Below are 13486 nucleotides of genomic sequence, written 5' to 3'. Positions count from 1 at the left end.
AGGGACACAAGTTATTGGGGTGATGGGGCTTGCACATTAACACCTTAACTCTCTCTCTCTCTCCCCTGCTGTGGCTGACTTATTTGTCATTTCGGGTCATGTGGGTACTTCATGCTTGTCTGTGAACCCTACTCCGACTTGCTTGATGTTTTTTCTGATCCTTGAGCCAGAAGCCAGCAGGGCGATTGTTCAAGGCTCAGCTCTCTGGTGTGGGTGGGTGGGGGAGGATCCCTGAAGGTAGACATTGTGCATGTTTGGCTGCAGAACGTGCGGGATGGATGAGTGGGGTCACTTTGAGTCAGAGCAAAGATGATGAGCGTGCACAGCAGTGAGTCATTTAACCCTGGCTGGTTGCAAAATGAATTTGCATGAAAATCTCAACCTGCAGCCTTTGGGCAGCTCCAGTCAGGAACTGTCAAGGTAGGCCTGGGCCCTAGGGGCAGAAAGACGGACAGAAGGAGAAGTGAGAATGAGACAGGAATTGATGATGGAGCTAATGCAGGCTGCAGCCCCAAGACCGATGTGGCTCCCAGCAGTGGGGGTTGGGGAGTCCGAGGGGAGGCCGGTGCCACTGGCTCTGCAGAGATGGCTTCCAGTTGTTTTTCTGTGTGTAACATGTTGAGACGCCATGATGGTTCCAGAAAACACGGCGGTAATCTCCAGCTTCCACACATACCTGACTGCTGGGTTTCTGCGTGTGGATCTGGATCTACTTTTTAGTTTTTTTAGAGTTATTTATTTTTATTTGAAAGTCAGAATTACAGAGCGGGAGAGACAGAGATCTTCTGCTGGTTCACTCCCCCAAAGGACCACACGGCGGGAGTTGAGTGTGGTGGAGTCGAGGACAGGGCAGCTGTAGTTTTCTTTCTAGGTGTATGGGAACTGGAGACATGGGCACCAGGCACTGTCGGGTCTGAGGCTCCTACTGCCCTCCCATGGGGGCCCATCTCGGAACAGGGGAGGTGGCAGCGGGCGGACAAGTCATGATGTCCTTGGTTGGAGTCAATGGGGATGAATATAAGACTCAGAGCAGGATGACTGGGACCACCTGGCCAGAGGGCACTGCAGTGGGGAGGTGACTGTTGAGCTGAGTCAGGGTTGGCCTCCCTACCCCCAGTCCCCCCTAGAGAAGAGAGCATTTCTAGAATCAGGACCAGCATGAGCAGAGGCCCAGAGAAGAGAAAGATTTTGGTGTAAAAGGGCGGCCCAAGCACAGGGGCTGAGGTGGAGAGAGTTGTATGCAGAGGTAGAGGAGGTAAGTTTTGTCCCCCAGAATGAAAACCTAAGCTCTCAGCAGAGTCATGGAGCCGGTTGTGCTCCGAGAGCAGTCATTGCCGGCCATAGCTGGGGATGCTTAGGACACCCGTGTCACTTCCCTGCTGACTCAGGTACCTGTCCCAGCAGAAAAGGCAAGCTTGTTCTGACACCTCTCCCTCCTTTGAGGAGCAGAGGAGCAGAGGCCCCTGAGAGGACCCAGTTCTTATCTGGGGAACAAATGTCTTAAGCCAGGTAAAAAGGTGAATGAGAAAGTAGGGGAAATATTTGCACAGTTCCCACTCCAGGCAGGGGTTTTTCTCCCCTTACCTTCTAAAGCTGTTAGCCAGTGGAGCTGACAGAATGTGCAAGGATGGAGAACAGCCGAGAGTTGCACAGAGCATCCAAGCGCTTTACCACACACAGCTGCTAAGAGCAATGGTGTTGAAACATGGCTGCAACCTCGTTTCTTGTCCCCCACAAAAGAAGAATTTTCATGCAGACAACTCTAGTTTGCAAAGCAAGATTTATTGAAGAGAGTGGGAGCTCTCCTGCCATAGCGACAGGAGGGGGCTCCAAGGAAGGACAAACCAAGGAAATGGTGGAAAAGGTGTCTTTTATGCATCATTTCAGGGAGGAGGTTCATATGAGTCACCCAAAGGGCAGAAAGGAAAAAAACAACTCATTCGCAGTGGGCAGCAGTGTCTGCCACCTCCCCCAGAACAAAGGGGTAAGACTGTTGGCTTCCTCTACCCATCCTGATGGTAATCTGAAAGCTCAGGCGCCATCCCTTTGACATGATCCAGAGGTGAGATTAGTGTAAGTCACGTCTTCTTTTTTTTTTTTTTAAAGATTTTTTATTTTTATTACAAAGTCAGATATACAGAGAGGAGGAGAGACAGAGAGGAAGATCTTCCATCCGATGATTCACTCCCCAAGTGAGCCGCAACGGGTCGGTGCTGCGCCGATCCGATGCCGGGAACCAGGAACCTCTTCCAGGTCTCCCACGCGGGTGCAGTGTCCCAATGCATTGGGCCGTTCTCGACTGCTTTCCCAGGCCACAGGCGGGGAGCTGGATGGGAAGTGGAGCTTCCGGGATTAGAACCGGCGCCCACATGGGATCCCGGGGCGTTCAAGGCGAGGACTTTAGCTGCTAGGCCACGCCGCCAGGCCCAATCCATGTCTTCGTGATTTTGATATGACCACAGCTCTGAGAGCGGATTGATATGTTGATTTTGTCCCTTTGTTCTCCCTGGGGGGTGAGGGAAAGTGTTCCTGGAAGGGTAAGAAATGGGGGAAAGCATTATTTTGCATTTTAAAGGGTAACTCTACCAGGAAGCAGAGACCCTAACTTCCTATTATCTCATCTGACTCCTCACAGTGGGAATGCAGTACGCTCTGTGGCCAGAAAGACCCTGGCTATCACGCAATGTGATCATGCAGGTGAAGTTAAAGCCCCTGACCAGCCAGGAACTGTGGGGAGGGGAACTCAGCTGTCACTCAGTAGGTGTGAGGATGTGTACATGGCTGTTTTCTGTTCTGGAACTGGAATGCTGTTTAAGAAGGAAGCTGTTGGACCCAGTGTGATGGCTCAGATGCAGGCTAAATCCTTGCCTTGAATGCGCCAGGTTCTCATAGGGGTGTCAGTGCCCTGGATGCACCACTTCCCATCCAGCTCCCTGCTTGTGACCTGGGCAAGTAGTAGAGAATGGGCTTTGGAACCCTGTACCCATGTGGGAGACCTGAAAGAAGCTCTTGACTCCTGGCTTTGGATTGGCTCAGCTCTGGCTGTTGTGGCCGCTTGGGGAATGAACCAGGATCTTTCTTTTGTCTCCTCTCTTTCCAAGAAAATAAATAAATCTTGGGCCTGCCACGGTAGCATAGCAGTTAAGGTCCTCATCTTGAATGCACTGGGATCCCGTATGGGTACCAGTTCTAATCCCAGCAGCCCCACTTCCCATCCATCTCCCTGCTTATGGCCTGGGAAAGCAGTTAAGGACAGGCCCAATGCATTGGGACCCTGCACCCGCGTGGGAGACCTGGAAGAGGTTCCTGGTTTTTGGCTTCAGATCAGCGCAACACCGGCTGTTGCAGCCACTTGGGGAGTGAATCATCGGGTAGAAGTCTCTCCTTCTCTCTGAACATCTGACTTTCCAATAAAAATAAATAAATCTTTAAAAAAAACAAAAAAGAGAAAATAAATAAATCTTAAGAAGCTGCTGGTTGATGTAGTGACAGATGTTGTCAGGTGAACGTGAGCTTAAGAAACCAGACACAAGCCCTTGACTCAAAGGGCTGGGAACTGGCGCTTTATAGTTTTCTGAGTCTAAGACTGAAAAGACACTAAGGAACTTTGGGGAGTAATGGCAACAGCCCTCTAGCTAGGTGATATGTTTGTCAAGATTCTTAAAATATGTGGATCCTTTTTAAATATGTGTGAGTTCTGCCTCAATAAGATAAATTTATTTTTTTTTATATATATTTATTATTTAACTTCAGTAATTACATTGTATTATGTGACACAATTACATAGATACTTGGGTTCTCCCCACCCCTCCCCAAACCCTCCCACCATGGTGGATTCCTCCACCTTGTTGCATAACCACAGCTCAAGTTCAGTTGAGATTCCCCCATTGCAAGCATATATCAGACATAGAGTCCAGCATCAATAAGATAAATTTAAAGAGCAAATTTCAAAAGGAAACAAAAGCGTCTGGTGAACTTGGCCATTCGTTCGTTGCTTATGGAGCACCTGCTGTTACAGGGGACCAACCCATCTCTCTGCACCAGAACACAGTTCCACGGTGGCACCAACTCAGGCCCTCTCTGTCTGTGCCAGCCCTTGGTTCCCTCCTGGGATCCACCACATCATTCACAGCTCCCAGGCCATCAGCTGCTAAGATACTTATAGTCCGAGACCTAAGCTGGGCAGGGACAGGGGCTGCTAGGAAGGAAGGTGGCCCTGTCGCTTAGGTCAGAGCATTTGAAATTCAGTACAGAAAGCAGAAGAGCCAGGAGATTGTCAGGTTTGTAACCAGTTCCCACCTCACTTGCTGGGTATTATTGACCTGGCTGTTTCTGCCATTTTTTTTTGCAGGAACATTGTTCTGCTGTAACTTTCTAAATTCGCTGACACAGTATGTTATATCTAATTTCTGCAAGCCGTTTCCTAGCTTTTGCTTTTTTCCCCTAAAATGTATTTCGAGTTCAAGTCTTTGTCCCTTGGTTCACTCCTCAAATGGCCGCAACAACCAGGGCTGGGCTGAAATGAAACAAGAAACCAGGAGTCTGATCCTGGTCTTTCACGTGCTGCAGCCCAAGCACGTGAACCGCCCTTCACTGCTTTCCCAGGTGCATCAGCAGGGAGCTGGGTCAGAAACGGAGCAGCTGGGAGACGAGCTGACACCCATAGGGGATGCTGGTGTCAAAGGCCACACTTCGGTGCCAGCCCCACCTAGCCCCTACTTCTAAATGAGTGTGTGTGTGTATGTGTGTGTGTGTGTGTCTGTGTGTACTGGGCGAATGAAGTATCCAGGGCAGGGCCCGCTGTCTGTTTGCACATTAGTGCGTCTCTACACTAGGATGGCTTCCATGCATGCATTCTCTGTAGTCGCTTTGAGAAGCAATGTGATAGCTTCTCTGATTGCTCCAGTTTGCTCCTGCAAAAGGCCTGAGATTGGGTAATTTACAAAAAAAGAAAAAAAAGGAAGTTTCTTGTAAACAAAAAAGGGTGAAGGACATGGGTGCTGATGTTGCACAGGTCAGCAGGGTGATTGTATTCTGCTGTAAAGGAAATGGAAAGGCTGTTGGCCTGCTGTAATTGGTTTCTGATGTGTGTGTATGATCTGTGGTACTATTTGGCACCTCCTAAGTTGTGCAGGCGTTTCATGCTAAACCAAAACCTTGGCTTGAAGTGCTGGAGGCTGGAAGGCCCCAAGCATGACACAGGCCCCTGCCTGGCCTCTGGCGAAGCTTCTGTGCTGCACTGAAACACAGCAGAGGACATCCCAGAGCAGGTGGCCAGTGTGCACACCTGCATCTCCCTCCCTCTTATTAAGCCATGGACACCCCATCTTATCCAAGTTACCCCCAAAGGGCTCTCACCTGAGCACCACTAACGTGGGAAGCTGGAGGTGAGATTCCAGCACATGACCTCTGGTGGGCGCTACCCAGGGTGGGATCTGCAGCCTGCCGCTCAGGCTGTGCGGGGTGCTGTTGAGGTTAGAGAAGCAAGTGACCACATAAGGGACAGATGTCCACTTCCTACCAGCAGCAGCATCCTGTTCTCACATGGGATGTCGGCAGTCCCTCCTTCTCTGGCCCAGAAGGAGGGACGGGAGGGGTCAGAGGGGCCGCCCTGAACCAGCCAAAGGGGCATCAAAGCAGGCCCTGGTCACCCACTCACTCCCCCTCCCTCACTTGTTTCAGGTGCTTCTGACATCAGTCTGCTGCCAGGCAGTGGCATCACCATTCGCATCCAGCTGGGGAGCCCACCCCTGCCAGGGAAGTCCTGTTACATAACCATTGGTAAGAAGCAAGACACCACGCTGTCCATCAAGTCTGGAGAAAGGGTTGTCTTTGGCTTTACTTGCCAGAAGCCAGAAAGCTACTTTGTCATGGAGATCCACAAGAATGTTGGTGAGTATACCTGTCTACTGCCCCCACCACTACCAACAACACCCCATCCCTCCAGGTGAGCCACCAGGGCCACATCTCTGAAGTTTCCTGCCTCTCTTCCCACACTAAGACACCCTCTAATGTTAGGGTAAGAAATGAAATTAAAAGGTAAACAGAGGCCAGCTTTATGGGTTAAGACATTGCCTACAGAGGGTGGGGGACCAGCGCGGTGGCCTAGCTGCTAAAGTCCTCGCCTCGCACGTTCCGGGATCCCATGTGGGCACCAGTTCTAATCCCGGAAGTCCCGCTTCCCATCCAGCTCGCTAGGAAAGCAGTCAAGGACAGCCCAAATCCTTGGGACCCTGCACTCATGTGAGAGACCCGGAAGAGCTCCTGGCTCCTGGCTTCGGATCGGTGCAGCTCCAGCCATTGCGGTCACTTGAGGAGTGAATCAATGGACGGAAGATCTTTCTCTCTGTCTCTCCTCCTCTCTGTATATCTGACTTTGTAATAAAAATAAGTAAATCTTAAAAACAACAACAACATTGCCTACAATACAGGCATCACATATGGGCCCTAGTTCAAGTCCCGACTACTTTACTTCCCATCCAGCTCCCTGCTAATAATGCCTTGGAAAGCAATAGAAGATGGACCCTGTGGTCACATGGGAGACCTGGAATAAACTCCTAGTTCCTGTCTCTAGCCTAGCCCAGCCCCAGCCAGTTGCAGCCATTTAGGGAATGAGCCAGCAGAGGTCAGTTGATATTGCCCTGGGCACCATAGAGGTGTGGGTAGAGAACAACTGGGAGACAGATTTTAAAGGAAAGAAATAGTTTGGTATAAGCAATGCAGTTTCCATGAGCTCCTAAAATAGGGTACTATCTTTACTAACATGCAGTGTCTAATTTTAGCTGCATTAGTCACTGTGTATTTAACCCTGTTTTATGGGTTCAGTGGCACAGCTCATTGGCAAGAGCTTGGCTTGACCAAACACAGCCTGGGCTTCTGGCCTAGGATTGTAGTCTACTGACAAGGGCCTAGATACAAGTCACCTGGACCACTCTGCACAGATGGGAAGTATGGCACCGATGACTTCAAGTTCTAAAATGCACTGAAATTCTCCCAGGAGCCCATTGTGAGCCCACAGGTCCCAGGAGGACAGAAGCATCTGAGGTCACAAGTGGAGGCTGTCACACTTTTTAAATTCCTCCATGCTCCAGACAAAAAAAGACCTCACTGTCCCCTCGCCCTGTCCCCCTCTCCATCTCCCCCTTGGTAGAGGTGGGTTTTCTGGTTTGCTTTGAAAGGCTTAGGAAGTGAGGTGCATCCGGGCAGCCGCAGTGGTGACTAAACACCAGCTGGGGAGCCACGAGACTGGAAGACGGCTCTGCGTCCAGGTAGCAGGCCTCCAGGGGAGCTGGGCCTTCAAGGTGTACTCAGATTGGTGATGGCTGTATGGAAAAAAATAATCATTTTGTAAAGATTTGTTTTTATTGAAACGGCAGATTTTTACAGAGATAAGGAGAGAGAGAAATATCTTGCACCTGCTGTTCATTCCCCAAATGGTTGCAACATCCAAAGCTGAGCGGATCAGAAACCAGGAGCCTAGAGCTTCTTTCCAGTTCTCCCATGCGGATGCAGGATCCCAAGGACTTGAGGCCATCTTCTGCTACCTTCCTAGGTCATAAGCAGGAAGCTGGATTGGAAGTAGAACAGTTGGAACATGAACTGGCTCCTATATGGGAAGCTGGCACAGAAATCAGATTAGGGTGTTATGCTACCATGCTGGCCCCAGAAGAACCATTTTTAAAAGGTGGATTTGGGGCCTGGCATGGTAGCCTAGTGGCTAAAGTCCTTGCATTGCTTGTACCTGGATCTCATATGGGCACCAGATCAAGTCCCAGCTTCCCCGTTTCCCATCCAGCTTCGTGCTTGTGGCCTTAGAAAACAGTTGAGGATGGCCCAAAGCCTTGGGACCCTGCACCCGCGCATGGGGAGACCCAGAAGAGGACCCTGGCTCCTGGCTTCGAATCAGCCTCTGGCCATTGCACCCACTTGGGGGTGAACCAACACACAGAAATCTTCCTCTCTGTATATCTGACTTTCCAGTAAAAATAAATAAATGTTTGTTTAAAATAGCAAAATGTATATTTGGGCCCTGTGTCTTAACAATGATGAAACCAGGACCTGCTCAAAATAGGGAGAGTAGGGGATCACACAGCAAAGACCTGGTTGCAGGCAGCCTGTCCCTTGGCTCCTGGTGAGGCCTGGTCAGACCCCCAGCTGGAATCCCAGGAACTTATCCTAGAAGCACTAGCTTGATCAGAAGAAACACGGCAGCGAGGACCTGACCTGGTGTTCCCGTGGGCTGCCAGCGTTGTAGGCAACAGCTTGACTCCATGCACCACAAGGCTGGCCCCATGAGACAGGGATTTTTCTGAAGTCATTTCTTGAGAGAGTACCCTTAGAAGAAAGCTCAGCCCAGAGGCGGGCGCGGTGTTAGCTGCAGCCCAGTCTGGGCCTGACCCTGCCAGGGACATTAAGAGTAGGACTGCATCCTAGATCGTGTCACTTGAAGCAAGGAGCCTGGGCATTTTGAACTCCTGAATTCAACATTTATTGGCTAATCACCCTAATTGGCTGCTGCTCTGCCCTTGGAGGAAGCCAGAAGCCAGCAAAGTGTCTCAGGCTATTCTGACCCACAACAGAGGCACGTCCCCAAAGCAGGTGTATCTGTGATCCTTTGGCCATAGCAGCAGCAGGGAAGGGGTGTGCGCATCGGTGCACGTGGGCAGCATCCCAGAGAGACTGTGATGGTGGGGCTAAGGCTGTGGGATGGCAGGGGTGCGAGCAAGCAGCAGGTGCCTCACAGCCCCTGTCATCAGCATGGCTTGTGTGTCTGTTTCAGACTGCACAATGGGCCCGTGTCTTTCCGGGGAAGTTCAGCTGGAGCCCTCAACATCAGTGTTGCCCAACCTCAACAGAACTTTCATCTGGGATGTCAAGGCCCCCAAGAGCATGGGTCTGGAGCTGCACTTTCCCTCTCCTCGCCTGAGGCAAATCAGCCCTGGCGAGGCCTGCGCTGACGGAGTCACCCACTCCATCAGCGGCCGCGTCGGTACCACCGAGGTCAGGATCGGAACCTTCTGCAGCAACGGCACCGTTTCCCGCATCAAGATGCAAGAAGGAGTGAAGGTGGCCTTACACCTGCCATCGTCCCAGCATAGAAACTTCTCGGGCTTCAGCATTGCAAACCACTCATCTATAAAACGTGAGTGTGGCCTCCCCCCTCCTGCTATTCCATCTGCACGGATTCAGCCTTCCGCTGTTCTCTAGGGGACACAGGGCCCCTCATTCATGGTGCAGTTACTGTCTCTCTGTCAAACGCTCTGTGGTTTTCCTTGTCCTTTTTGCTTGTGATGTTGGTTCTCAGAAAGTGATGTGGGATCGGCTCTACTGACTCACTTGGCAGCTCTGTTTCTGACTTCATGATCTTCTCTGTCTTACACTTCCTCTAGCCGCACTGATAGTATGCTGGCAGAGCTGCTCACACTGGCTCACTAGAGAATGGATTGTTCAACGTTCAGGAATTTTGTGAACTGTTATTAAACATAAAATGCTAAGGATGATTGGGTCTCTGCCACCCTCAAATGAGGCCAGATGAAGTTCCCAACTCATGACTGTGGTATCGCAGCTATAAGGGAATGGACCAACAGATTGAGTCGGCTCTCCGTATCTCTCACTCCCTGCCTCTGAAATAAAGGAAAGAGTTTATTGTTGTTGCTGTTGTTTTAAAGATCTGTTTATTTATTCAAAAGGCAGTTACAGAGAGAAGGAGACACAGAGATTTCCATCAGCTAGATCACTCCCCAAATGGTCACTACATCCCTGGCTGGGCCAGGCTGAAGCCAGGCACGTCTTCCAAGTGTCCCATGTGGGTGCAGGAGCCCAAGCTCCTGGGCTATCTTTTGCTGCTTTCCCAGGCTCATTAACAGAGAGCTGGATGCAAAGTGAAGCAGCCTGGATTTTAACCGGTGCTCAGGTGGGATGCTGGTTTCATAGGCAGTGGCTTACCTGCCACACCACACCAAACCACTAACCCCACAATAAAGCTTTTTCATAAACTTAGGGCTAAATAAGCTGTTTCAGAAGTTAAAACTCAAAACTCATTCCTTTGCAATGATCTTGGTACATCTTGCCATTCTCTGTGCCCATAAGGTGGTCTGCCGTGTCCATGTGCTGGGGATGCCAGGGTGTATGTTGGTAGCTCCAAGTCAAATTTATGCCCGGGAGGTGGCAAGTGCTAGCAGCTGGGTCGACACCTGACCACTGTTGTGCCCTCCACCTGTGCCCCCCACGTGTGCCCCCCATCACTGTTTTCTGCATTCGGCATGAGCATGCCACACCAGGTGTGTCCCGTGCTCCCATTTGCCCTTTCCCATGTTGGCTCACTTTGTCCACGTAGGACTATGCATCATCGAGTCCGTGTTTGAGGGCGAAGGCACGGCTACACTGCTGTCAGCCAACTACCCAGAAGGCTTCCCCGAAGATGAGCTCATGACGTGGCAGTTCCTGGTCCCACCACACCTGCGGGCCAGCGTCTCCTTCCTCAGCTTCAATGTGTCCAACTGTGTGAAGAAAGAGGAGCGTGTGGAGTACTACATCCCTGGCTCCACCACCAATCCCGAAGTGTTCAAGCTGGAAGACCAGCAGCCCGGGAACATGGCCGGAACCTTCAACCTCTCCCTGCAGGGTTGTGACCAGGACGCCCAGATGCCGGGGGTCCTGCGGCTGCAATTCCAAGTTTTAGTCCAGCATCCACAGAACGAGAGCAGTAAGTGTACCCCCTGCTCCAGCAGAGCCTTTGTGGGTCGCTGGTGAGCTGCCTGAGTAAAGCTGCCTTTCTCCTGCTCCTCCTCCTTACTTTCTTGGGACTCTGGAGTGCCAGGCAGTGAGATAGGCCCACGGACATGTGTACCTGGCCTGAGGTTTCATTTTAACACCAAGAGATAAATGCTAGCTTGTCTGTGGGTGCTTAGTTGTTTTGAATGACGGCACTGGGAGGTCACTTTTCTTCGTCTCATGTCTCTGCCTTGCCACAGGCAATCAGCGGCACCATCAGCAGTGGCGATGGGCACTGGTACTGGGTTTGGCCGAGCCCCACCTACCCTGGGCACACCTGTATTGCAAGCCTAGCCCTTTGGCATACCATTGATGTAATCCCAGCTCATCCTTAGTGCAACCTTGCAAGGAAGGTGGGACTTGCCTTCCTTTTTGATGGGAAGCCAGAAGGATCAGAGAGGTTAGGGAACTAGGCAACACACAATGTCACACAGCTTGTCAGGAGTAGAGGCATCTCAGGATGCAGAGCCTGTGCCCTGAACACTGTTGAACACCTGGTGGACTGATGAGAACCAGATTGGGCAAAATTTAAGGAAGCACCACTCTCAGAGTTGTTCTTCAAGCAATGTTGCTGGGATGGCTGGCTTGTGTGTCCTTAGTCTTGGCTGACTGTCACTTTCACCGTGTGACTATTTCCCCTTGGCGGAGAGTGAACCGTTGGAAAGTTGGCAGAGCCAGGCAGACTCTTGACTTGCTGAACCTGTTCAAGAGAGTGCCCATCTGGTGCTGCCCTGGTCATGTCCTTCTGGTGCCCACTTTGTGTGTATACTTAACATGTGTACTGGTATATCTCTGTGTGTGTGTGTGCATCGTGACATTTGTATGATTCCATTGCTGCCACTGTGTAAGCAGGATGTGGAAAGCACCTGTGAGAAGATTTCAAAATGGCATGGGGATGGGGATGGGCTTTGAAAGCAGGGTGAGTTGTTGATCTGCTCAGCCATGGAGAATGGCTACTGGGGCCCTCTGGCTACTTCACAGCAACCAGGTTGCTTCTTGCACCTGACCACAAGGGCCTCCAGAAGGCCCCAGGTCTGGTCCAGGGTCAGGAGTGGCTGCAATGCCGAGTCAGTGACCAGTGTCTTGACCAGAAACTCCCACATTGGCTGCACTTTTCTACAGTGGAGGGATTGACTGTGGTCCTCTGGAATACATTTGGGGACCAAATTAAATAAGTTTCTGGTGCTGGACCAAAGCAGCTACTTACCTGTGCTTTTGGTTGATGCATTCTTGAGTGTCCTCCACTCAGCAAACGTTTGTAGGCAGCTTGTTCGACAGAAGGCACAGTGCCAGGTAGTACCAGGTCACCCTGGAGTTGAGCTGTGTGGATCTGGATCCAGGCCCTCCCACACCTCCCCCTACTAATGGTGCTGTCAGGAGCAAGTCACTTAGCCCCAGTGTGTGGGACTCAGATCCTCCCCATGTGCAGTGGAGATGGCGGGACTGGCCTTGCAGGGTGGGGTGAGGATGATGCGTGTCAGCATGGTGCCTGGTATGTCACTGTGCTCTTTTTCTGGGTCAGGGAAGCCGCTGCCAAGGGCCAGAGAGACACAGTAGGGATGACCATGGTGCCCAGAAAAGAAGCACCCTGTAGGAGGCAACAGGTGATCCTGCAGAGGTGCTGCAGAGCCGTGACAGGTGGAAGAGAAGCCGCTAGGGAGGAACACCACCACGGGGCTCCCCTCCCTCACCTGCTGGGGGAGGGCTTACCCGTGCCCTTGGCTCCCGCTCTTCCTGCTCCATCCATGTGCTGCGCTGCTTTCTTGGAGGGGAGCAAGGAGAATCCAGGAGAAGAGGTGACCGAGGCCCTTGACTCAGAGTCACAGCTCTTCCTTCTCCCCTGAGTCCCCCTTGGGGACTTAGCCACTGCTGTACCTCCTGAGCGCAGGCCAAAGGTACACACAGGGGTTGGTGGCACTCCTTATCTGCCACGTTATATCCCACAGATTCATCTGTACATCTGTGTCCCACCCCCTTCCTCTCAGCCAAGAAGCTCGTCCTTGTCCCCTTTCTGGATCCACCATAGTTGGTGGCACAGTCCAGGTCCTCCATGGATCTCTGTTGCACCTGTCTCAGGAGGTGACATCTTGTCGTGTCGCTATGGCGAGATGTAGCATCCATGTGTGTGCATAAGGACAAAGTGGACAACACAGAGTAGGGGGCTCCCAGGTAAGTCCAACAAGTGAGCTGTCTGGCAAAGTGGTGGGGCTTCAGGAACAAGAACAACAGGTGAAGCCAGGAGACCCTACCAGAGCCAAAGAGGGTGGCCATCCGAGGCACCCAACCAGCACAGACCCATCACCCTCCACTGCAGGATATGGGTTCAGGCTACACATGCAGCGAGCAGCACACAGCTATTTAAACCTGATCGTCTGGGAAGAAACCCCACTTCAAGCCTTTTGACTAAAAAAGTAACCAGGCAAAATCACACTCAACCCAGAGGAGCCCTGCAGAGACTTGTCTTTGTGTGACTTAACCACAAGCAAATGGTAGATTGTCTTAATAAGTTAAGTTAGTTTTTCATGTGACAAGCAGAGCAATAGAGGCAGAGACAGACAGCTCATATTTGCTGGTTCATTCTCCAGATACCCAGAACAACTGGAACTGGGCCAGGCCAGAACCAGGAACCCAATTTAAGTTGCATTTATGTGGCAGGCATGCAGTCACTGGAGCCATCACTGCTGCTTCACAACGTTGGCATTAGCAGGAAGCT

At 51.3% G+C, this 13486-nt stretch overlaps 1 protein-coding gene across 1 annotated transcript in view; it reads left to right on the top strand.

Annotated features, from left to right (window-relative positions):
- CDCP1 (CUB domain containing protein 1) overlaps positions 1 to 13486 on the top strand; it is a 50185-nt gene that overhangs the window by 24893 nt on the left and 11806 nt on the right. The window contains exons 2-4 of the mRNA XM_004581723.2: positions 5683 to 5892; positions 8780 to 9142; positions 10337 to 10705. Coding sequence (XP_004581780.2) covers positions 5683 to 5892; positions 8780 to 9142; positions 10337 to 10705 — 942 coding nt within the window. The remainder of the gene's footprint in view (positions 1 to 5682; positions 5893 to 8779; positions 9143 to 10336; positions 10706 to 13486) is intronic.

Source organism: Ochotona princeps, chromosome 21 (genome assembly GCF_030435755.1).
Source record: "Ochotona princeps isolate mOchPri1 chromosome 21, mOchPri1.hap1, whole genome shotgun sequence".
NCBI classification, from domain to species: Eukaryota; Metazoa; Chordata; class Mammalia; order Lagomorpha; family Ochotonidae; genus Ochotona; species Ochotona princeps.
Note: the sequence above shows the minus strand (reverse complement) of the source record. Positions and strands in the feature narration are given on the sequence as shown.